General features: G+C 53.6%; 9 protein-coding genes across 9 annotated transcripts; 2 read left to right on the top strand and 7 right to left on the bottom strand.

The window, feature by feature from the left end:
• Positions 1-1,970: 1,970 nt before the first annotated feature.
• PG986_002947 (sodium bile acid cotransporter) lies at positions 1,971-3,285 on the top strand (the record flags this gene model as incomplete). Its single annotated transcript, XM_066839169.1, has 3 exons — positions 1,971-2,383; positions 2,452-2,683; positions 2,743-3,285. 3 exons carry the CDS (start codon positions 1,971-1,973, stop codon positions 3,283-3,285), a joined length of 1,188 nt encoding a protein of 395 aa, XP_066704233.1.
• A 407-nt stretch (positions 3,286-3,692) lies between these two features.
• Positions 3,693-5,090, bottom strand: PG986_002946 (uncharacterized protein; the record flags this gene model as incomplete). Its single annotated transcript, XM_066839168.1, has 2 exons — positions 3,693-4,854; positions 4,948-5,090. 2 exons carry the CDS (start codon positions 5,088-5,090, stop codon positions 3,693-3,695), a joined length of 1,305 nt encoding a protein of 434 aa, XP_066704232.1.
• A 399-nt stretch (positions 5,091-5,489) lies between these two features.
• Positions 5,490-7,125, bottom strand: PG986_002945 (uncharacterized protein; the record flags this gene model as incomplete). The annotated part of the gene is made up of 3 exons (XM_066839167.1): positions 5,490-5,938; positions 6,169-6,640; positions 6,964-7,125. The coding sequence occupies 3 exons, from the start codon at positions 7,123-7,125 to the stop codon at positions 5,490-5,492; spliced, it is 1,083 nt and encodes a 360-aa protein (XP_066704231.1).
• An 842-nt stretch (positions 7,126-7,967) lies between these two features.
• Positions 7,968-8,751, bottom strand: PG986_002944 (uncharacterized protein; the record flags this gene model as incomplete). Its single annotated transcript, XM_066839166.1, has 3 exons — positions 7,968-8,230; positions 8,309-8,361; positions 8,450-8,751. 3 exons carry the CDS (start codon positions 8,749-8,751, stop codon positions 7,968-7,970), a joined length of 618 nt encoding a protein of 205 aa, XP_066704230.1.
• A 1,581-nt stretch (positions 8,752-10,332) lies between these two features.
• On the bottom strand, positions 10,333-11,243 carry PG986_002943 (uncharacterized protein; the record flags this gene model as incomplete). The annotated part of the gene is made up of 4 exons (XM_066839165.1): positions 10,333-10,438; positions 10,499-10,505; positions 10,573-10,947; positions 11,021-11,243. 4 exons carry the CDS (start codon positions 11,241-11,243, stop codon positions 10,333-10,335), a joined length of 711 nt encoding a protein of 236 aa, XP_066704229.1.
• A 1,694-nt stretch (positions 11,244-12,937) lies between these two features.
• Positions 12,938-13,815, top strand: PG986_002942 (uncharacterized protein; the record flags this gene model as incomplete). Its single annotated transcript, XM_066839164.1, has 2 exons — positions 12,938-13,532; positions 13,703-13,815. The coding sequence occupies 2 exons, from the start codon at positions 12,938-12,940 to the stop codon at positions 13,813-13,815; spliced, it is 708 nt and encodes a 235-aa protein (XP_066704228.1).
• A 311-nt stretch (positions 13,816-14,126) lies between these two features.
• On the bottom strand, positions 14,127-16,407 carry PG986_002941 (beta-hexosaminidase; the record flags this gene model as incomplete). The annotated part of the gene is made up of 2 exons (XM_066839163.1): positions 14,127-16,288; positions 16,359-16,407. The coding sequence occupies 2 exons, from the start codon at positions 16,405-16,407 to the stop codon at positions 14,127-14,129; spliced, it is 2,211 nt and encodes a 736-aa protein (XP_066704227.1).
• A 558-nt stretch (positions 16,408-16,965) lies between these two features.
• On the bottom strand, positions 16,966-18,504 carry PG986_002940 (uncharacterized protein; the record flags this gene model as incomplete). Its single annotated transcript, XM_066839162.1, has 2 exons — positions 16,966-17,930; positions 18,015-18,504. The coding sequence occupies 2 exons, from the start codon at positions 18,502-18,504 to the stop codon at positions 16,966-16,968; spliced, it is 1,455 nt and encodes a 484-aa protein (XP_066704226.1).
• An 833-nt stretch (positions 18,505-19,337) lies between these two features.
• Positions 19,338-21,041, bottom strand: PG986_002939 (RIO kinase 1; the record flags this gene model as incomplete). Its single annotated transcript, XM_066839161.1, has 2 exons — positions 19,338-19,445; positions 19,500-21,041. 2 exons carry the CDS (start codon positions 21,039-21,041, stop codon positions 19,338-19,340), a joined length of 1,650 nt encoding a protein of 549 aa, XP_066704225.1.
• Positions 21,042-22,055: the final 1,014 nt, after the last annotated feature.

The following is a 22,055-nucleotide window of genomic DNA, read 5'->3' as shown; positions in this document are numbered from 1 at the left end:
TTACGTGTTCCTTTCCACCTGTGTGCGAGAGGATAGGGACTCCACGTCGGAAAGCGAATCGGCCAAAGATGGATTGGCGAAGAAGCCGTGCCGGGACTCGGTCCGAGGGGTGGAGGGGGAAGCGCAGGTCCCGAAGGCTTGTGGTCGAGTATGCATGTGCATGTTTGCCGATACCCATGTAGGCGTCAACGCCATGGGTTGGACACTAGTTCGTGCACAGATCCAGGGGTTTGCACGACGACCAGCATGATCAGAGGGGCTCTCCCGGGATACAAGGGCACCGGCGCACAACGTTGACGTCGGATCGCGATCGCAAACTCATATATCTTCCATCGCTTCACAACCAGAGCGCCACCATCATTGCTGTTAATGGCAAGTTGGCCAATCCCTCGGTTCCGTCTTCGAGAAAGACGGAGGGGAGGGTTCATAAGCTTTGCCTGACTTGGCGAGAGTGTCAATGAGTTGTTCGTGTAGCACCGCCCACTTATTTTGCTTTCGTGATATAGACCACAAGCGACAAGACATGGCCCGCTTCCCGTTCATGTAGCCGCCGCATCTGAGCTTAGGCAGCTTGAAGGGAGACTGTGACTAGCTAGGTATTTGGTTTCCCAGTATCTGGGTCGGATCCGGAGCATGTCGGCCATTGTGGAGAGACATCACACACAACTACAAGCTTCTCCAACAGCCACGGGGGGAAAGCTCTTTGCGGTAACTCTTGTGCTTGGTGTCGCCTTGCAGTGCTACGGCGCCCTTCATTGGTACCTCAACTGACTGCTGCCACCACGACGTACTGGGCTTGGCCCCACGTTGAACTACAGGCCGTCGCTTCAGGAAGTGACTGCCTGTCAGAACAAAGTATAGCATGCTCTCTACAGTGGCAGTGAAATCCGGTGTACCTTTCGTGCCTTGCAGAAGCTTGAGTCGAGAGTCGCAAACTTGGCGCCATAGACGTAATGGGCGTTGGCGACGGTGGGGTGGTGGCGGAATGGTAACGCCTCGAGAAACCAACGAAATATCGAAGATTCCACCCCCAAAAGCAGCTTCGCCCTGCGCGGCTAAATCACACGTACACCACACTAAAGTTGTAGGCTGGGTCACCCGTTCGCTTGCTAACGTAATAATATCAGCCCTGGAGTCTAGGGTCATCAGCTACAAATGGGAAATAGTGTTTTCAGGTTAACCAGATGGCTTTGACTCGTCGTGTGGAAGGGTGGTACAGCATCCCAGTATTCGAGTTTGGCTGAGGCTTGAGGACTCTGAGCCCTTCTCCCAATACGCAACACCAACCTCGACTCAAAACCGTAGCACACACAAAGCCAGGTGGGTGAAAAACGCAAGATGGGCCCTCCTCTCCAACCCAAGGCGACGAGACTGTGCGCTGACTGGCGTGACTCATTCCGGAAGCCATCTCGCGAGTTTATCTGTAATGCATAGGTGTCAACCGCCAGCCGCCAGCGACCTCTATCCCATTCCTCTTATACCAACGTCGTGTGCCAGAATTACACAGGTCGCGTCGCACCAGAAGAGAACGGTCGCTTAGGTCGACGCGATGCATGCCCTTCGCGTATCCCAAGCGACGCAGGTAATTGACGGAGGAACACAAGATACCGTCTACGTCGGACAGTCCTGGATAGAGGCTTGGCTTGGTTGGCGATACCAGCTTCTTCGGAGAGACGACGACGGAAGTGACGGAAGTGACGGAAGAAGGTTTGGTATCCCACTGTAACAAGATGAAGAACAACGCTGGGCGAGCAAAAGTTAGGAGATAACGTGCCCATCCACCCAAGAATGGGGGATGGTAATATATAACCCAAGTACAAAGGGCCGTGAAATGTCAAACCTCCGTAATCCAATCAGAAAATTTTAATTCCAAGATATCGACACCTGTCCCGGACAAGAAATCCCAGCGGATTGCAGATAATACAGTGAAACAACCCTGTATTGTATTTCATTACACGAAACGAGTCGAAATGGATACCGGAAAGAGAAATGTGACAGCGACGGCAGTAGAGCGCCGGCGCCCGACTGTATTATCCCGCTGCTGGACACTAATCGAAGACCAATGGTTCCTGATAGTCCTTGTCGCGCTCGTGGTTTTCTCTTCCCAGGTGCAGGTCCCGGAAGCGCAGCAAGAAGCCAAGACGCGCATCACACAGTACGTGACAATAGCCGTCATATTCTTCATCAACGGCCTAACCACGCGGACCGAAGATCTCGTGGCCAACATACGGCGATGGCGGTGTCACGTCTTCATCCAGCTCATGGGCTTCTTCTTCACGTCGCTCACGATGCTCGGGCTCGTGGCGGCCATCGCCAGCAACCGAGCACTCTTGGACCCTTTGCTGCTGAACGGCTTGGTGATACTGGGTTGTCTGCCGACTGCGTAAGTGAAGATGTCCTCATTCTTGAAGATGCTTCGCAAGAGCTCCGGTTGACCGCTGATGAATACAGCTTCTCGATTAATACACTGATGGCCCGGAAAGCTAAAGGCAACGCGACGCTGACTTTGACGGAATCCGTATTCGGTAATGCGGTTGGCCCTTTCCTGTCATCCTTGTTGGTTCTCGGGTACACATCCATCAGCAAGTGGTACACCGAGGTGTTGCCAAAGACGGACGGTGGATTAGGCGAGCTGTTGCGGAAGATTTTCCTCCAGTTCGGCCTGACTCTGATCCTACCCCTGGTGAGTTCCAGTCATCGCGATGTCCCATATGGTACCATTCTGACCCATGCCGACAATAGGCGATCGGGCAGCTCGTACAGAGCTTCTTCCCAAAAGTTGTGGGGAAGGTAATGCACGACTACCAGGCCATCAGGCTCGGGTCACTCTCGTTACTCGTGCTGCTATGGTCTGGTTATGATAGCGCGTTCGCAAGCCATGCGTTCGCCGATGTCGAAAAGACCCAGATCTTTGGCGTGGTAGTCATCTGCCTATCGCTCTTCGTGCTATGGATGCTGGTGACTATCGCGGCATCTATCACGTTTCTCGACCGCGAGGATACTATCGCCGCGGCATTCTGCATTCCCACCAAATCGCCGGCGCTTGGCATCCCGCTGGCCACGATTCTGTTTGCTGGCATGTCGGTAGAGGACACTGCAAAGGTACACATACCCCTTATAATCTTCCAATTTGTGCAGACATGCCTATCCAATCTGGCAAGCATCCCGCTGAGACGTTGGAGGGCAAAACATGTATACGAGACAGACAGCGACACGGCGAGCGACGCGGTAGAGTTAGCGGCATATCCCCGTCGACGGATCCCTGGCGAGAACTGCAGTCGCTAGCTGCGTGACAACCCTGTTCAGGCAAGCCATACGGCGTTGGTAATATTCGGGCTGATAGCGGCTGGCGTTTTGGAGTTGCTTGTTCATCGACCAAAGTATCAGTCTGTGTAAGATGTACTTCGAGGCTGATAATAAAACAAAACGTTAGTCCAGCTTCTAGCGTCGACGAAAAAAGCCCCTGAGAAATATTTCCTGTTCTCCAATATTGTTTTCAGAATAGACCGAAAAAATGTATTCACCTTGAATGATGGATGTCTGGTTATTGTCCTCGTAGCCGCCGTCAGAAATTTTCAGGGCCAGCAGGTCGTTGCTAAGCATCATCTCAATATCATCCTCAAATATGCGGTATATAACACTGTTAGGCCCCGACTCGCTCATATTCTGTTCCAATTTTACCAAAGCAAGCATCAGCCGGTGACTGTACGAGTCGGCCCCCTCTGCCAACGAGCGACTGGTTCCGGATGATGACTCTGTGGAGCCCATGTGCGTTTGGAGCCAAGCGAGCAAGCGCAGCCTCGTTCCTTTCGGATCAGGGGCGGGTTCGTGGCGATCTCCGGTACCGGGAAGGTTTCGAGCCATTGGCCGAGAGTAGTGAGGACTGCACGAGCTTCTTCGCGTCTGTCTTCGTACACGAGCACATTGCAGAGGGAGATGGATGCCCAAGACGCCCATCCCACATCGTCGGTGTCTTCTTGGTGGTCGCGCATTTCGTCTATCAAGGCGCGTTGTTCGAACATCTGCCGAATTCCGTCCAGACGTTTCACGGCCTGGTGGAGATTGCCTAGACGATGATTTTGGCAGACCACATCGAACTGCGCCACGAGCATAAGATCGGCTGCTGACCGTATTTCATCGACCTCCATCTTCTGAAGGGTGTCAAGGAGCAGCGTGAGCGGGTGCGAGTGGCCAAGGCGGATCTGAGCGAGGCCGGACATCCACCGGAGAAAGGCCCTGCCGAGATCTATACCGATCCGCGAAAGCTTCAAGACGGAGTGGTAGGTGGCCCAGACCATGCTGATGTCCGGCTTGATAAGGGTGACATCAAGTTGGTCGAAGTTTTTACGCAGCAACCGCCAATTTGAAGGCGACTGGCGGTCGTCCAACAGCTTTTCCGCAGCCATGTTCGTGTCGACCCAACACATGCAAGCCTTGTCGGTCCGGAAGTCGTAAACCTTGCCTGACAGATCCCATTGGCCGTTTGAGAACTGCATCTGAGAGAACTGCCAAACCAGTTTCAGGCAGGTCTCAGGAACGCCGAAGACGGGTGGATCATCGATCTTGTCAGCTATTGGAGATGTTGAGCGGCGCGCTACGACGAGCCCCGGGGAAATCGGGTCGGGATCTGAATCTGTAGGCGAGGGTGGCGGCTGGGCGAATGATTTGGCGGCTTTCGCTGCCCGGTTCAGACGCCCTTTGAAATGTTTGGAGCCCACAAGGCGACCCCGAATTGTAGGCACGGCGGCGACAGCTGCTCCCCTATAGACATTGTCCAAGAGCCTGTCGGCCTCGTCGGCTTTGAGGTTCTTGACCAAACCCCAGCTCTTCAGCCTTAGCTTATACATGCGCTGCCTATATGATGTCAGACAACGTCCAAGCCAACCAGTCAATCAATTCCTCGGGTGTTGGCCAAGTGCTGCAAGCGCAGATGCCGTGCATACGTACGTTGCTAGAAAGTTGTGGCGGGTGCGCATATAGTCCATGACCTGCTTCAGGGTCTGATCCTCATCCCAGTACAGGCGCGAGATTACTTCGCGATGTTCAGCCCATTCGTACGCCGACGGGCCTGAACGTGACGTTGCTGACATGGCGGGCAAACGTGAGTGACTGACGGAGGCATGTAGAAACAGCTGGTGGCCCTCGACCACAAGCAGCCAAACGGGTTTACTGAAATCAATCTTGCAGATAACGGCATTGTATTTTGGCTGCCTGGAATGAAATGTGCCTCTTTCGAGGAGGGCCGACCCGACCAACAAGTAGCATTCAAGGCAAGGTTGGCTGGCCGAGGCCCCCACCCCGAGTATGAGAAGCCAAAACACTAAAATCCTGGCGCGGTCCGTTTCTGTCTGCGGTCTCCACCTATTGGCACATCGCCACCCACAGCCAGTACCACGTCCAACATATCCATATCCATATCCACAAGGCAAGTTCCCTTGATCTTTTCAAGGGCGGGCACTAGGTATCATATGTACAGCAGCACTAGCCCGTCAGGTGTGTCCAGAGATCGCCTTGGGCTGATAGAGCTCCTCGAGGTATCCCTCCTCCTCGTCGCTCAGAGTCTTGCCTCGGGCCGCCAGCGCCTCTTCCATCCTGGCCACGTTCGAGAAGCCGCAGATGGGACTCGACACCCGTTTGTTGATCCAGGCAAGGGCGACGATGCTCATGCTCCAATCCCGTTTCTTGGCTATCTCCTGCACTCGGCCAATGATGGTCAGGTCGGGCTCAACCGTGCCATGAGAACCCGGCGACGCATCCTTCTCGATCTTACTACGATCCGTGCTCCCGAATCTGCCGGGTGGCCGGGCAAGATGGCCTCGGCAAAGAGGTGCCCATGGGATAAGGCCTACGCCGGTATCGTTGCAGAACCGGTTCATTTCTCGCTCCTCCTCTCGGTAGAGAAGGTTGTAGTGATTCTGCATCGAAACAAACTTCGTCCCTAAACGGAATCCACACACCGAAGCATTAGCAAGTCCCCGCGGAAATCGCAATGGCCCGTAATTCGCTGTTGCTGTGCCGCAATGAAGCTCGGTCCGTTCCCGAGCGCTACTGGCCCGCCCTTGGAGCCGTTGAGAGGAGGAGGGCAGTGGAGCCGGAGCCGGGCAACCTCGTCCGTCACGACCCCCAAGAATGGTAAACAAAAGCCAGAACTTGGTGCTAGTAACTTACAGCCATTTTTCTCAGCAGTGAACTGCAGCCGCGCAAAGTTGACAGCATACATGGAGCTTGCGCCAATGTAACGGACCTTGCCGGATTCTACCAAATCATGCAGCGCCTTCATCGTCTCCTCGAGCGGGGTGTTGTAATCAAAGCGGTGGATCTGGAGCAGGTCGATGTAGTCCGTGTCCAGGCGTCTGAGCGAGGCATTGACCTGGTTGAAAATGGCGGCCCGCGAGAGGTGATACTGGTTGACGTAGTCCTTGGACTGTTCGAACGCCTCGCGGTTCAGGAAGTGGCGCGCTTCGGGCTCCTCGCCGACGCCCCAGAAGCACTTGGTCATGATGACGACCTTCTCGCGCGGGATGGCATACTTCTTGATGGCTTTGCCGACGATGAGCTCGCTCACGCCCTGCGAGTAGACATTGGCCGTGTCCCACGTGTTGATGCCACGGTCGTACGCGGCCTTGAGCAGTGGTAGCGCCTGTCATTGATGTTAGTCATCACCGTCCCATTGCATATATTACAAGCATCAAATGTGATCGTGAGGTATCCATAACACTAGTGGAATAAGCCGGGTAGTGTAGTGGAATCGCTCTGGTGTACCGGTAGCTACAAGCAGTGACGAGACAGCGGACAGCGGGCTGGTGGTAGCCTGGAAGAGCCGGATGACTGCCGGGCCACGGTTCACTGGGGGCTGTGTGGAGTTCTTGGAGCGGCAGAGCAGAGCAGAGCAGAACAGAGCAGAGCAGAGCGACGAGCTGGTTGCTACTTTCTGTACAGTCCACCCGCCCTCGAGATGCTTACCTCGTCCTCCTCAATGGCCCATGATTGTGTTCTCTTGTCGCCAATGCTCATGCACCCAAAGATGGGGACCGAAACTCGCAGGCCGCTTTTACCAAGTTGGCGGTATTCGCATTTGGTGTTGGCGACGGACTGGCGGAGACCCACTGGCAGGTCGGACGCCATGTCTGATGAAGATTATCAGTGCAGGTTTATGTAGCCTGCGTCGTATTTGCCGTGATAAAGAGGACCAACAGCGATCACCACGTGCAAAGGATGAAAGAATATAAGAGTGTAATATTTCTGTATCTGTGACAATTACAGAGTCTTCTTGAGTAAACAGATAAGACGTAGGCGACGCAACGAACGCCTCTCAATCGGGCTGCTCAGGCAGGCGGCCGCTCTCGTACTCCGACGCCTGAGGTTGTACCCACGCGATCATGTCCATATCGTTGACGTGCTTGCCTAACAAAGCTGCATAACCAATTGAGGGGTATTGGGAACCGAGCAGATTGATATTGGCTAATCTTGCAGCCGTCCATGTCACCATTCGGGCATTATCAATTGTTCGATTGAGGGTTGAGGAAGAAAACCCACCACTGACATTCTGGGATGAATGTACAGTAGCGGAATTCGTAGGGCGGCTAGTGCTCGGAACTTACCAGATCATGGCGGCGCACTGTCAGTTGGTCGGCCCTCTGCTCCCGACCCTAGCATCCCCTGTCTACGTGGTATCACTCCAGCAAACTTGCAGATCATGATTTTGCTCACACATTGGCAGCAGTCACAAATCCAACAATGGATAGGAGTACGGTACGCAAGATGTTCATTCAAGTCTCTTCATAGAAAAGACGGAAATTAATTGTCGCAAATCATGTGCGCAGACAATTTTAGGGTATAGGCGACAGTGAAAAGAAAAAGACAAAGCTAGCAATACTCCCTGCATGTGATACCATCAATCCTTCAGTCGAACCCACTTCGATGCATTCATAACCCAACCTAACCCACCCCAACGGAACTTTCAACATTTACTGCTCATACTGCGGTGGTGCTTTGACCTGACTTTGTTGTTGCGGTGAGTGCGGTTGCTGTTGCTGTGCTGGCGGCTGGTATTGCCCCTGTTGCTGTTGTTGTTGTTGGCCGTATTGGGGCTGGTTGCCCATGTTGTATTGCTGAGGGACGTTGTTCGGAGGGGCAATGACTTGCGCGGGACGCCCGTCGGCAACGAAAGCGACGCGCTGGTTGCAGTTCATGCAGTAGTGGTCGATGTCTTGGAACCATCCGAGCATACCTTTATTTTGCGAGGCATCATGTTAGCCTCTGGTGGTGATGGTGAGGTCTTGTGGGTCGTGCGCGCAATGTGACTTACAAGGAAGACAAGCCAGGCAGATGCAAAGACAACCAATGCCAATACCCGTTAAGCTGCGAGACGCAAGAATGTTAGCCATGGTTCGTCCCTCTTCTGATTCCCCTGTCGCTGCGTTTCTTAGGGAGGGGAGCGAGAGCCTACATTGTCATGCTGGAGCTGTGCTCCTCAATCCGTGTTTTGGTGCGCTGGTGGCAGAACGGGCAGTCGATGATGGCGGGCATAGTGCCCAAGCCGCTCAGCGGCGTCGCGTAGGTGGTAGGCATGGCAGAGCCATCGGGCTGGATCTGGGGCTGGGACTGCTGTCCCTTCGCTTCTTGTGTTTCGTACGGGGCGGGGCCGCTGGCCGGATGGGCATGAGCTGGCTCGGGCGAGACGATGTGTTGCGACGGGTCCGGCGTAGGCAACTCCATCGGTTGCTGCGTCTTCTCAGTTGTCGTCGCCATTCTGTCGGATTGTGAGGCTGGTTTGGGTGTTGCTGTTGGGTGTTTGCTGATGGGAACCCCGAATTCTTTATCGAAATTTTATCGAAATATGTGCAGCGGCACAGCGGCAGTCATCAAAAGAAAAGATAAAGAATGGGAAGAGGAACCGGTAAACGTATGACGGGACCCAGGGGAAGATATGGCTACTTAGGCATCCATCCATGCTCTGGAATGAATCCTTCGCCAAGCACGCACACTGGCTCTGACTCTGTTATGTACAGCCTCCCTGATCGCTCTCGCTTCCACAAGGGTTCGTAATAATACAGGCACGGGTACCTAACGTGCTGCCATCAAACAGCAGCAATTGGGACAGGCTGTGCCGCAAGCTACAAGTACCTGTGCCGCGAACTAACTAACATCCGTGCCGCAAAAGCTCGCAAAAGCTCGCAATTGCATCACAGGGACTCAACCTAACACCTAATTCGACCCAGCACGGCCTGCCGGCAAGGGCTGAGCTGAACTAAACACGCCAAGTGCCACTGGCCGCAGCCGTTTCGCGGGGGCTGAGAGGCTGTGGAGGACATGAGCCCCCTTCAATGCATCTGATTGAGCGGTGTCACTCATCTAAACTCCAAAGACACAAACTTGACTTACTGTTCGGCTTACTACACGACACTAAGATCGGCAACCTCGACATCTAGTAGAAACATTATGATATCGTACTGCGTAATCGGGTAGTCAAAACACTGAACTGTTCAGTCTGAGCATATAAGTATGTAGAGCAGAAGCAGGGTCTTGATCTCCATGTTTTGGTAATACAAAGGGCTGAACAGAGCCTCTCCGGCTGACCCTCGTTTAAATGGGGAGGCGACGTGAGATACTCCGAGGCTGACTTGCATGCTTGGCGTACATAAGGGCAATCTCACTGCCACTACAACATGTTACACGAGCCCTCGTTTGTTTAACTGTTCCAATGCAGTATCGCATGTTGCATGCTGACAATCTACGTCTGCCAAGTTCTGGGAAATTGGTACCACTTCGCTCGAGCTTGATGCCTAGCAGGTAGGCGGGCGGGCGTATTTTCTTCAAGATGGAATGTACATATCCGGGAAGCTTCGCCATAGCTTCTTTAACTGGTTAAATCTTTACGTGAAGCAAATAAATTTTAAATTCAGAGTAATAATGACCGAACGGTGTTGGAAATTCGAATATCTAAAAAGGGAAAAAGGAAAGAGGGAAAAAAGAAAGGGACAAAAAAGGAAACTGAGTGTACAGCTAGCTACCTGCGTTGTTTGCATTCTTTTATGGGGGGTTGTTTGCATCATGGACTATTATTAGCATGCTGGGCCGAGTTCACAGCTAACGGACACGATCCCCACAGGGGATGATAGGGCTGATGGCAGGGATCTGACAGCTGTAGCCTAGCAACCTAGGCACTAACCTAGCATAATGGTGCATTGGGAGACCCTCTGTAAGCGTGTGCCAAACTCAATTCATTCAACTATCTGCAAACTCCATCACCCCTTTCATAAGCAATGAAATGGAGGCACCCGCAGCTTGCGTGTTAAGCAAAACCATTGTTGCCGCCAATACTGTCCTTCTTCACTCGTCGTATTCTTGATACTCGCCGTCACTCTCATGGAAGTGGTCGCCCTCATCTTCCTCGGGAATACCGCACTTATAGCAAAAGCACTGTCCACAAAGGCAACTTGGTCCTGGGTTAGCATCGAGAAGCCCATAAAGTAAGTCTAACGGGTAAATAACTTACGTCATGACTGGTAGAAAAACGAACCACGTCAGCCAAACTGTCGCCGCAATGGAATGGTTACAAAGGCGACTTACAATTGCAGCCATCGATTCTCTCGGTCATGGCGTTACAAGCCGGACACTGGGTCCATCCCTCTTCTTCCGCCAGTCGAAGAAGGGTCTCGTCGGCTTCCTTTGATCGTTGAAGGAGCTCCTCGTCACAGGCACCGTCGTGGGCCGCCTGGCGGCAAGTCAGGCAAGTGTCAGCCTCGCAGGTCCAGCACCACCCGGCCGTGTCGGTTCGGTCCTCGGTGGGAATATAGGCGTTGCATTCGCGGCGGTGGCAGTATACACGCGATCCAGATCCAGCCTCGTCGTTCATGAAGATGTACTTGGTGACCTCGTCGTCGGAAAGGCTAAAGCCAGCCTCTCCAGCTCTTCGTTGAACAAGCCAGATAATAGACGGAGGGACTGCCGGCGAATAAGTAAGCAAGTACAAGCACACACTGGTCTACCTGTAGCAGTCCAGGGGAGGACGACTTACCAGGATCCCCTCCGCAGCACCGAACAGGTCTGAACGGCAGCGATCCCAGAGCCGACTTGACATTCCTTGCGAAACATAACCAGTAATACATGTGTCCGCAGCTCAGCACGCGCTCGTCGTCGTCTGTCTTGACACCCCATATTGTGTCTCCGCAGGCAATACAGTTTCCCAAAGCATGGTGACCATCATCGGTCGGGTCTTCGGTCTGTTCTACGTCCGCCATCGTAACTGGCCAATAGCGAAACTCCAGCAGAGTATGTTGGCGAAAGCGTAGTAGCTGTGTAGAGACAAGATGGAGGACGGTGTGTGGGATGAGGACTTGGTCGGAAATCAATTGGGCCCTAGACGTTATTTTAAGTCTTAGGAATACAGCTGATGGCCCTGGACACGGAATAATGGAGACCGGATAATCGCCATCGCCTGAGGATAATCGCGAGAAGAGCCTTGGGAGAGAACGATTGAGACAGGACAATCGTCACGAGAGAAGCGAAACATGAATCGCGTTGCAATAGAAAATAACTGAACCCATTAGCGCTCTCTGTATTCAATTGCCTTTCAAAAAGTCTTGGATACATACCTTCCTAGGTACCAGTATCAGATGGTGAGGCAGTACCCTATCATGCCCGGAGGAAGACATGGTTAGGGACAGGCAGGCGAATGCATTAGCCTTCTATATATGCAGAAGTCTTGGGACGAGCAACAGCATATATGCTTTATCGGACGGTTCACAATAGGTTAACAAAGCGAAGCCTACCCCATTGGGATCGAATGTAGATACGACTAATAAAGGATACGTGCTACTTCGTATTGGTAACAGTATAAACCGAGGAATTGCTCCCATTATACCCAGGTTCATCCTCGGGGGAAGACGTCACTTTATGTGCTGCTCTTGGACAACACCGTTATAGTGCGTGCAAGTGCTGGCTTATGAGGGCCACACTCGTCAATCCGCGTTGCACCGACCATCACGCAAAGCCTTGGCTGGGACAAACTTATGATACAGAGCAGCGGGATCTTCAATTGCTGTCTTTCTCCTCTATTGCCATCAGGTTCCCATCTAAAAACCCTGCGGGTCATCACTATGAGAGAGTAGCGGCCTGGTTGATTCCTATGCCGGCCTCAGCCATCCATCCACTGACTCTAGAACAGATGGAAATGCTGGAACAAGGAAACAGGAAAACAGAGGCTCCCCCGCGACATGTCTACCCGAAAGCCAGTTTTCCCCACGGGATGCCAGCTCCCGGTTCTGTGTGCGACACACCCAGCTGGGGACGCCACCCAACGCCACACAGCAGCGGACAGCTGATCAGCTCCTGAGACACGTTGTGCTTCTTTCCCCAGATGGTTGACGAACAGGCGGGGGCGTCCGTCAGGAGATTGACAAGTCTCAACCGTCGACCGGGGAGAGGGTAGAATTTGCGGGGGAAACGAGGGGAAGACAGATGCGCCGCCAGCGCCTCATATGCATGCTGACAATAGTGGAAAGTGATCATTCATCAAGTTGCGGCTGATGGCGTTCGCGGCTTCCTTGCACCCCCCGGTAGCCCGGTATTTCCTTGTTATGTATGACTCCGTGGCCCAATCATGGCCGAGCTCGTATCTTTTGTTGTGACACGCGCATGCTGCGCGTCGGAATCGGACGACAAGAGGCTGCATACTCAAGGGATGGGGATGTGGTAGTTCATCCAGCCATCACGGCCCATGCTTCACGGCTGCTGCAGTGTATAAGTAATCCTTCCCGGACCAAAGAAGGGGGAAGTACTGCTTAGGGTTCAGAAGCGAGACCAGCTACGCCTGAGTATATGAATCAATGAGATCCCGTCCTTGGCCCAGGTATACTCTCCTCCATTTCCATTGTACAGTTGATGTTGTCTACTTAAACTCTTACACACGTTGCCTGAGCACATGATACTCAAGATGATACGCCTACTATTCCTCCTGTACTCCTCCGTCCTCTCCTTCTCCATCCTCCCGTCCCTCACGTCGGCGACCTACACCGTCCTCCCCTACCCAACCCACCAAGTCCGCCGCCGCCCCCTCCAAGACCACGATTGGGCCCCCCGCCCACGGGACTCGGGCGCCGGCGCGGGTTGCCCCGCGTACCTCACGCCCGGGGAGTACGAGTTCCCGCACTACATCACGCAAATCTCCGCCTCGCAGCCGGACCGGGCTTTCGGCCCCTCGCTGCACGGCAAGTTCACGCCCAACGACGTCTCATCGCTCTTCGCCTTCGACATCCCCGCGGGCCGCGCCGACGCCAACTGCAGCCTCGTCTTCCTGTTCCCGCGGCAGGAGCAGCTCAAGACGTCGCGTTATGTCTATAGCGGGCCCGGCACCTTCGTCTTCACCGGCTACGACCCGGGCTACTGCCCGGACGGCACCACCACGTTCAACAAGCAGCCGCCTTCGACCATGTTCCCGCCGTTTGCGCCGCTGCATATGGAGCCGGGGTATGCTTATACGATCGATGTCGGGCCTTGCACATTTAGTGCGGGCAAGTGTGTATCTGGCAGTGAGTGATTTCTTCCTTGTATTCCTGATTTTTGGTCTCCTGTTTATGTATTCGCTTCGGCTGTGTTGGGCTATGGTATGCTATGATATTCTTGAGACGGAGATATAATGAAAAGCAAGGTAGTTCGGGAGCAACGTTTGATGCGCTTGGAAGCTAATCTCGACTCACAGAGACCTCTACGTCTGACACGTATTTTGAGTTCTTCCAGAACAGCGACGAATGCCCCATCGGCGTGTATACTACCTACAGCTACGGCCTGCCTTGCAAGCCGCCGTACTGCTGAGTATATGCATAATGGGACGGTAGCGGGACATTGACAGATTAATCTCGAGTGGCAAGGATATCAGGAGAGTAGATCGACGAAAAGGAAGACAGGGGTGTTCACTTCGATAACGATCCTTTTAAGATGCTTATGTATGTACTTTATTGATAATCGCATGCAGTATAAATTGGCACAGATACTTACCTTCGAATTATCAACATGCTTGCTTTCTTTTGGTGGAAATGTGTTAGGCCCGATCTCAAAATGTCGCCATGTCCTCGTGAACAACTGTATCTCGGCCTGGCGTTGTAGTGGATCATGAGTCGAGAAATCTAGAGAGCTTCAGAGGTAAGACTCATGCTCCGAAGCTGACCAGTCCAGCCCGAATTTTTGCCGCCAATCTGAGCCAACGGTGCCTCGATAGCTACTGGCGCCCACACATGGAACTGTGTGAGCACTCCCAGTATGGCCAAGAACTCCTCCTTCACGCCGTCGTCCCTGAGTCTCAGGTCGGCACCGCCCCGTGGCTCACCCAAGGCTTTGACACTGGCGAACATCTGGCTGCCTTTTCCAACAATGCTCAGGTTCACCCAGCTGCCCAAAGGAATGGTCGAGTTGAGTCGATAGTACGTACCCGACGCGAACAGGGTGATGCTGGGCGTCAGCATGAGCACCGAGTCGCCGCCGGATAGCAGCGTCGCATTGGTCGGATCGGCGAGCTCATCAATCTTGAGTTCTAGCGAAAGGGTGTAGTTGCGCCCCTTTGAGCTCAGAGGCGTGGTGACAGTGCAGTTGCTGCTGATGGCCAAACCTGCCCCGCCATCAGTGGAAAAGGGGCAGTCCGTGGACGCGTGGTAGCCGTTACCAGACGAGTCTTCCAATTGCGTCTGACTTGCAGCCGTCCTCCTGCTAAAAGCAGAACTGAAGTTGTATTCGACTATCTTTGACGACTCGGAAGGTATGCTGCGCTCCAGGTTCTGTCCCGGGATCTTGGGATGCAGCGCGTCCAAGACGGAGGTAAACTCGGACTCAGACAGATCTCCTCCCCATTGCTTGTCCCCAAGCGCTGGGATGCCCTCTCTCCAGGCATAGTACGCCTCCGAAACCACGCTCGCGTTCTGGCCGTAATCATTCCAGAGCGGCGCCACCGAACCCAGGACTCTCGAGTTGGTGGACGACGGATTGTTCGTCGCGTTCCTCTGGTCGAAGATATGGGGGTACCACAGCCCTGCCGTGGCCGGGTCCCCGCGGAAGGTCCTGCGGATGTCCACGGCTTGTGGGTAGCTCCCCGACCACTTGCTGACGACGTAGTACGAATCATCCGAGTTGAGCACCGAGTAGTTCTGCAAGAGGTAGTCGTAGAGCGGGTTGTCCTCGAAGAAGGCCCAGTGCTGGATCGAGACGTTCTCGTGCACGTTGCCGTCGCCGTACTCGGGCTTGGGCGGGAAGGTGCCCCAGATCCGCATCGCCTTGCCCGACTCGGTCGCGATGAAGACCGACATCTCGTTCACGAAGCGATTGTACTCGGCGGCGCCGGCGGTGTACTCGTCCGCGCCGATGTGGACGGTCTTGCTGTGGAACCAGGGCAGAAATTCGGCCCAGATGGTCTTCATGGTGGGTATGGTCTCCGGGTGCGATATGTTCAGAAGACTCAGGTCATTGGCTAAACCAAGCTGGGGCTTCCACTGCACGATGGCCAGGGTATGGCCAGGGGCCTCGATCTCGGGCAAGACCGTGACGCCACGGGCCGCGCAGGCAGACTGGATCTGCTCGAACTGCTCCCTAGTGTATGACTCGTTCTTGTACTTATCCAAGCCGGCAAGCGCCTCCAAGTCGGACCACAGCCGAAACCGAGCAAACAGCTGTAGGCTGAACGCCCTCGAATACTGACCTATAACGTTGAAGTTGTCGCTCAGGTGGAGGTGGAGTGTGTTCTGCTTGAAGAAAGACATGTACGCGCACATCTCCGTGATGAACTCCGGAGGGTAGTAGTGCCTGCCAGCATCGAGCATCATCCCGCGCGTCGCCCAGCCGGGCGCATCGTGAGCCTCTCCATGGGGAAGCGAGCCTTCATTCAAAATAGCTTGTTGGAGTACCGTCCTCGTTCCCCACCACACCCCCAGCGGACTTGCGCCTCGGACGGTCACGCCGTCGGCTGAGACAGACAGCGTGTAACCCTCCGAGGTTGGCGCACCTGCAGCGTCAAGGTAGTCGCTGGAGTTCCCCAATGTCAGGAAGATCGTGACTTGGCCAGCTTCAGATGCGTCGGAGACCTCTAGTTCCAGCCCAAGAGCATCTTTCAGGTCTTTTGCAAAAGTCTCGGAGAAGTCGTGCAGTGTTGGCGGAATCAATGTCTCGCCTTTCTCGTCACAGACATCGGCAAACTGGGTGTCCACGATGATGGATTTCAGGCTGCTCAAAGCGAGATGGGCCTCACCGGCCGCTTGGAATGGCACGGTGGGGACCCCGATGAGGCGCGAGGCAGTCGGTATTGCTACTAGGTGAGTCAGTAATGCGCCGGGCTTCTTGGGAAGAAATTAGATAGGTTGGAACTCTATACATACCGCCGAGCCAGGCTATCGCTGGTACACTCCATAATGAATATGCCCTCATATTCAACGATGCAGACAGGACCTTGGGAGATGAGGCATGGTAGAGGAGAGCCAAGCGGGGTCTCATCGCCCTGTGGCATATACCCGTATCTTGTATACATACATAGGGCGGTCGTTATCAAGTTTCGCTGAGATGCATCCCGATTGGGGTATTGGCAAATGAAAGCCAAGTTTCTCCGTCTTGGGCAGCAGTGGTCGCCTCCATTTTCAAGACGACGTAGTATTCCTTGTAGGATCTCGGGCGATCGATCCTATTTTCCAACCCATCCCAGCACTCGTAGCAATGCACCATATACAATGTAGTAGCATCGCCGAGGTGCTGGGGCGGGGAAGGTAAGGGCCAAAAGTCAGCGGCCGCATTCGAGCTGGGGAGCGGGGAAGCCCCAACATCCAAAGACAGCCGGGGATATTGCTTGTGCATCGACGGGCATAGCCATGGTGTACATTTCACCTAGTATGGTATCAAATAGACATTTCTGGAGACTACTCACGCACATGTAATTACCAGTAGATAGGTACGCTGTTATGCAGCACCGTTGGCAGTCGTACTTATCAATGGTTATGACACTCTCTCAGACGCAAACAATTCAATCGCTTTATCGTCCTGGTCTTTCGAGTCCGCTTCATCTTCTGGCATCCCGGTAAGCTCGAAATAGGGCCTTTCCAGAAACTGGCCATCGTCCGGACGTGTCGAAATATACCGGACCACCCTCTGAGGCCGCCTTTCTTGATACAGGTAGGGTGGTATGTACCGCGTCGGTTTCGCCGTGGTTACCTGTATTTCAAAGCCGCCGCCGTCGTCGTCCCTGCTGGGTCGAAGCTCGCGAGCAATCTGTTCAAAGTCTCTTAACATGTCGCGCATATCGCTGTGATGGTGTCCGCGGGAAGTTGGCTCCAGATCAATGACCATGCTCAATCCTTTTGCGCGGGCCCGATCAGAACCCACCTCTCCCAGTCGTAGGTCGGACAAGAGACTGCCTCGGCGGCGAAGCGACCTGGCATCGAAGCCGGCCAGGCGGAGAAGGGCGAGATTGCGCGGCAACCGCCCGACCAGGGCCCAGCGAGGCTGAAACCGGCTGGAATTGGGCCCCAATTGGAGGGACTCGAGCGACGGCAAGCCTGATAAGTCGACTTGTAGTTGTGGCATCGGAACATCGTGGAGGAATTGGTGTGACCGTAGGGATAATGTCAGCTGCCGCAGGCTGTTGTTCGACAGCCGTATGGAACTATCCCGGGACCGGATGGTAACCAGCATCTTCGGGTCTACCACGCGTGGCACGTCCTCGTTCAGCTCCAGGCGCAGAAGTGCCTTCGGCAGCTTCAGCAGGAGATCCAATGAATCTGAGTTGACAATACTCCGGGTGAACCCAAGGGTTTTTAGGTTGGTTTTCCCTTCGAAACGGAGTAGCTCTCGGTCTCCTTCCCTAGCCTCTACAATGACGCAAGACAGTTCCAGCTTCTCTAAATTGGGCATCAGAAACACCGGGCACGAAGCTGACGTATACCAGAACCGGTCTGTTTCCCCTGACCAGTGTAATGTCACTAATCCTGTACGTCAGTCCATAGCCGTATCCAGGTTGAGACACACAAAGGGCTGGGGGGACCGACATGTTGTCAAATTCTGCAATGGACTAGCATCGCAATTCGTTTCGCTGAGCAGCGATGCCGACAGGAATAGTTTTAGATATCGTGACATATCAGCCGCCCAATCCCTTCCCCATTCCGACGAGTTAATACGGGACATCGCATTGCAGCGAGGAGATTCGACGGTGAGGGAGTTGAGATAGGGGAAAGACGTGACCGCGTCGGCTGTTGTCACTCCCTCCAGACGGTTGTCATACTGGGCAGTGGAAAAGACCAGGTCAAGCCGTCGCACAAAGTCGGCTCTTCGAGGTCTTGCGTCAACCAGCTTTTTTAGGGCCTCGAGCGCTTCCCGCTTTCTGAGGCTGAGGTGGGAATACAAGCGTGCCTCGGCGAAGTCGCGGAGGTCGTGGCAGGTCCGGGCGGCCGCTGCTAGGGATGCCCTATCCTGGATTGCGTCGAATATTTGCCCCAAGAGTTCGTTGGGGATGGACAGGATACTGATGGTGTCCTGCATTGTCGCAGACCCGGTTTACCAGCCAGGGAATGAAAGGCCGCAACAACGCATTTCAGATTCGAACAACAAAGATAGAACGAAATCAACTCCCGAATAATCTGATAGATGTCGACGAACTTCCTTAGGCTGATCTTGGGTAAAACGAGTAGATTACATGTAGGTATAGTTTTGTCTGGAGCCTGCGAGGGGTTTGAAAAGGCATGCGCTGGTTGATGCCTGTTGGTGGCGACCCCTCGCCAAAAAGGTCCCTGCTAGCCGGACACCCAATCACCACAAACGTAAGTAGTAACCATATTAAACGTAGTAAGCAACCCGACCCTTCAACGGACATGCATTGTTGCATCCGTGTTTCCTTTGCTTCGACCAAGGTCAGAGCCGACGCTTGCCATAATTCTGCCACGATACATAGATACATGAATACATATGTCGTGGCTGGAAGTTTATAATATGATGCATGTTGTAGGACCCGCTGTCACTTTTTGCGACCCGTGTAGAAGCTGGCACTTGCAAGTCTTCGCGCTGACGGAATGATTGACCTCGAAAAGTGCAGCCCAAATCAAGTCTGTGTGGCTCAAAAATTCGCCATCGTCAGAGCTCTTCTTTATCATCACCAAGGCAATTAAGCACATGGGTCAGGACGCCGGTTCAGAACCGAGTTAGCGGTTATCACCTTAGAGGGGAAAACACAGCGAATACTCAGCCAGAACAGGGCGCCGTGAGTCTTCATCATCCGATTGACTTGGGAAGTACCGTCACATTGCATGAGACGGGTGAGAGAAAAAGGCGTGCGCGATGGCTTATAAGAAGTGCTTCTATTTGTTTTGTCGCAGCTTCTAATGCTTTTTGCGCGACGACGACGATACCAGCTTCTTCTTCAGTTGCTTCGGCATCTTATCCTTGCGCTTCTCTCGCTTCTCTTCTTTGATGGCTTGCTTGTGTTCCTATCTGATGTTAGCAGTTGGTGGCGTTGTAGGATGTTGCTGAGGGGAGTGTACCTTCTTCTCGTCCTTATCGACGAAGCGCTTGCCACGAGGTCTACCTTTCTCAAAGCGGCTTTCGTCACCGCTGTCCAGTGCGGCGCCATATTCTGACTCGTCATCAGAGGTGGCGTTCTCGCCCTCCTCTTGAGCCTTTTCGTCCGGTTTCGACAGAACCGCTTGGTCTGCAAGGAGATTTCTATACACCAACTTGTCTCCCTCGCCAGCATCGATCTTTTGGGCATCCTTCTCGATATCATACACCTGCTCCAGGGTCTGTGGGATATATTGGTTCCGGAACACCTCGTTGTCGACCTCCTGCTCCGCTAGAGCTCCCTCGTGGTTTTCTGCGGCGGGTCGGGTTTCGTAGAGCCTCTCTACGGCCTCACTCAGAGCCGGTTCCTCGACAGCACCATCAGGGGCGGTAACGAAATCAAACACGGCCCTATCGGATAGTGTGTCGACACCTTCACGCCGGAAGAAGTCTCCCGTGTTTTTGATGTCCATCCGCAAGAATTCCAGAGACCGGGGATGATCGTGCTCGACACTCTGTGACACATCAATGATGTAGAGCTGGCGATCATTGTAAAGAATGTTGTATTCGCTCAGATCGGCGTGTACCAGCTTACACACCTGGTACATCCGCCGCATGATCCCCAGTAATTGGATGTACAAGGATCTCCACACCTCTTCGGCGTCCTCACTTGAGATAGCAGCATCGCGCAATCTGGGGTAGGCGTAGCCTTTTCGGTCGCCCAGCAGCTCCATGACGAGAACGTGGAGCTTCAGCTGTATGGGTTCCGGGCACTTGATGCCGGCAGCATGTATACGGCGCAAATTCCTGAACTCTTTCTCTGCCCATAGCTTGACCATCTTGCGGCTGTTACCTTTCTCAGCGCCAGACTTGAATCGGTGCTCGCCTGTGATGTATCGCTCTCTGTCCTTGAAGCTAAGAATAGCGGTCTTGTAGACCTTGATGGCGCGTTGCACAGGAGGTCCATCGAGATCGGGGTATGCGACGGCGCCGTAGACGTTGGCCTCTTTTCCAGTGCTGATGGCGCCATGTACCTCGCTCACGAAGCCCCTGTTGATCATCTGCAGCAAGATCATGCGGGTTCTTTGATCCAGAACTTGCTCGCTCGTAGCTCGGTCGGCCTTGTCCTTTTCTCTGCTCTGCTCGCCCTTCACGTCGTCGAGTCTAATTTTGGCAGCATGCTTCGATAACGTTGAGATCTGGTCGTCAACATTCGCCCGGGTATTGGCTGAAGGCTTCTGTTGGTTGGACTTGGGCAGCGCAGCTCCTCCATCTTGAGCCTGTCGTTGGCGGTTGTAGTTTTTGGATGGGTCGGACAGGTCGTCGTCGTAATCGAAATCGTCGTCGTCGAAAACATCGTCCAAGCTGTCGTCGTCCTCATCTTCGTAGTCGGCCGATTCCGCGGGCTGCGCGGGCTGTGAAGCAACAGTCTCCGGGGCCTCTTGGCTTTCTGTGGCGGCATCCGATGATTCTTGTTCAAGCGTCGCAGGCGCCGCCTCGGCAGCAGGTGTCGACGGTTCCGACATGCTGCCCGTAGACAAATGCCTAGACAACGTCGCAGCAAGCGAGAAGTTGTCTATAATAGACCGGCGGTAATTTTGAAGCATTTTGGCTTCGCCCAATGCTGGTGGTGACGTCTGTTGTGCCTGTGTCGTACTGTGCCTAAGTCACCAAAGCTGAAATTATTTTGCGATTTCTCCAAGACTTGCAACCCCTCCCCCACCAAAAAATCGTTATCTTATCTGAACCTTATGGGGCGACCACCCGCCTCGCCGCCCCAGCCTACATAGGTATGCTTAGAAGCTTACAACAGACGGAGCTGAACCCCCCATTTCCAAACAGGTATTTGCTTGCACATATCGGAAGCCAATACGTACATACTTGGGTAGTTGGTAGAAAAACGGTCCCATCATCCATTAATTCATCTTCACTATTTCTAGTTGTGGTCTCACACATGTATATTCATGCCGATGATCTATTATACACTGTTAATTGGCTCTTTCCTCTTTTTGATCCACCAATTGTGTCGAATTCATAATATCCTGCCCGTGGGGTATTGCACTTCGGCCTCGACAAGAGAACCTTGAAGCTGGCCAGGCAGACAACCACAACAGCCACACTGGACTCAATACTGGTCCATATTGTGAGCCAGGAAAGCTCAGGCGTGCGTTGGTCGGAGCCATTGAAGGTAGCACGGATTATGGCGAACACTGCAATAATGCAACCAAGACAGAGCACTGCGATTAGGCCCGCTTTCTGGGAGGGTGACATGCGTAGGCCAATAGTAAGCGAAATCGGGAGTATCATAACTACAGGTAAGTATAAAGATCATCAGCCAATCCCCAAGGCCAGGAAGTGTATTCAGGAAGGGAGACAGGGGAATACTGAACTCACTCAAAACATCGGTACAGATGTCGACTGCTGTGCTGTACTTTAGACTGACGAGGGTGAGCCGAGTGCCCTCCTCTGATGATTGGCACTGCACGCCGCCTAGTTTTGTCAACAACGACTAACATATGTGTGTCACTGTAACTAGGACA

Source organism: Apiospora aurea (assembly GCF_038362705.1).
Source record: "Apiospora aurea strain CBS 24483 chromosome Unknown utg000002l_segment0_segment0, whole genome shotgun sequence".
NCBI lineage: Eukaryota > Fungi > Ascomycota > Sordariomycetes > Amphisphaeriales > Apiosporaceae > Apiospora > Apiospora aurea.
This window is presented reverse-complemented; position numbering and strand designations above follow the sequence as displayed.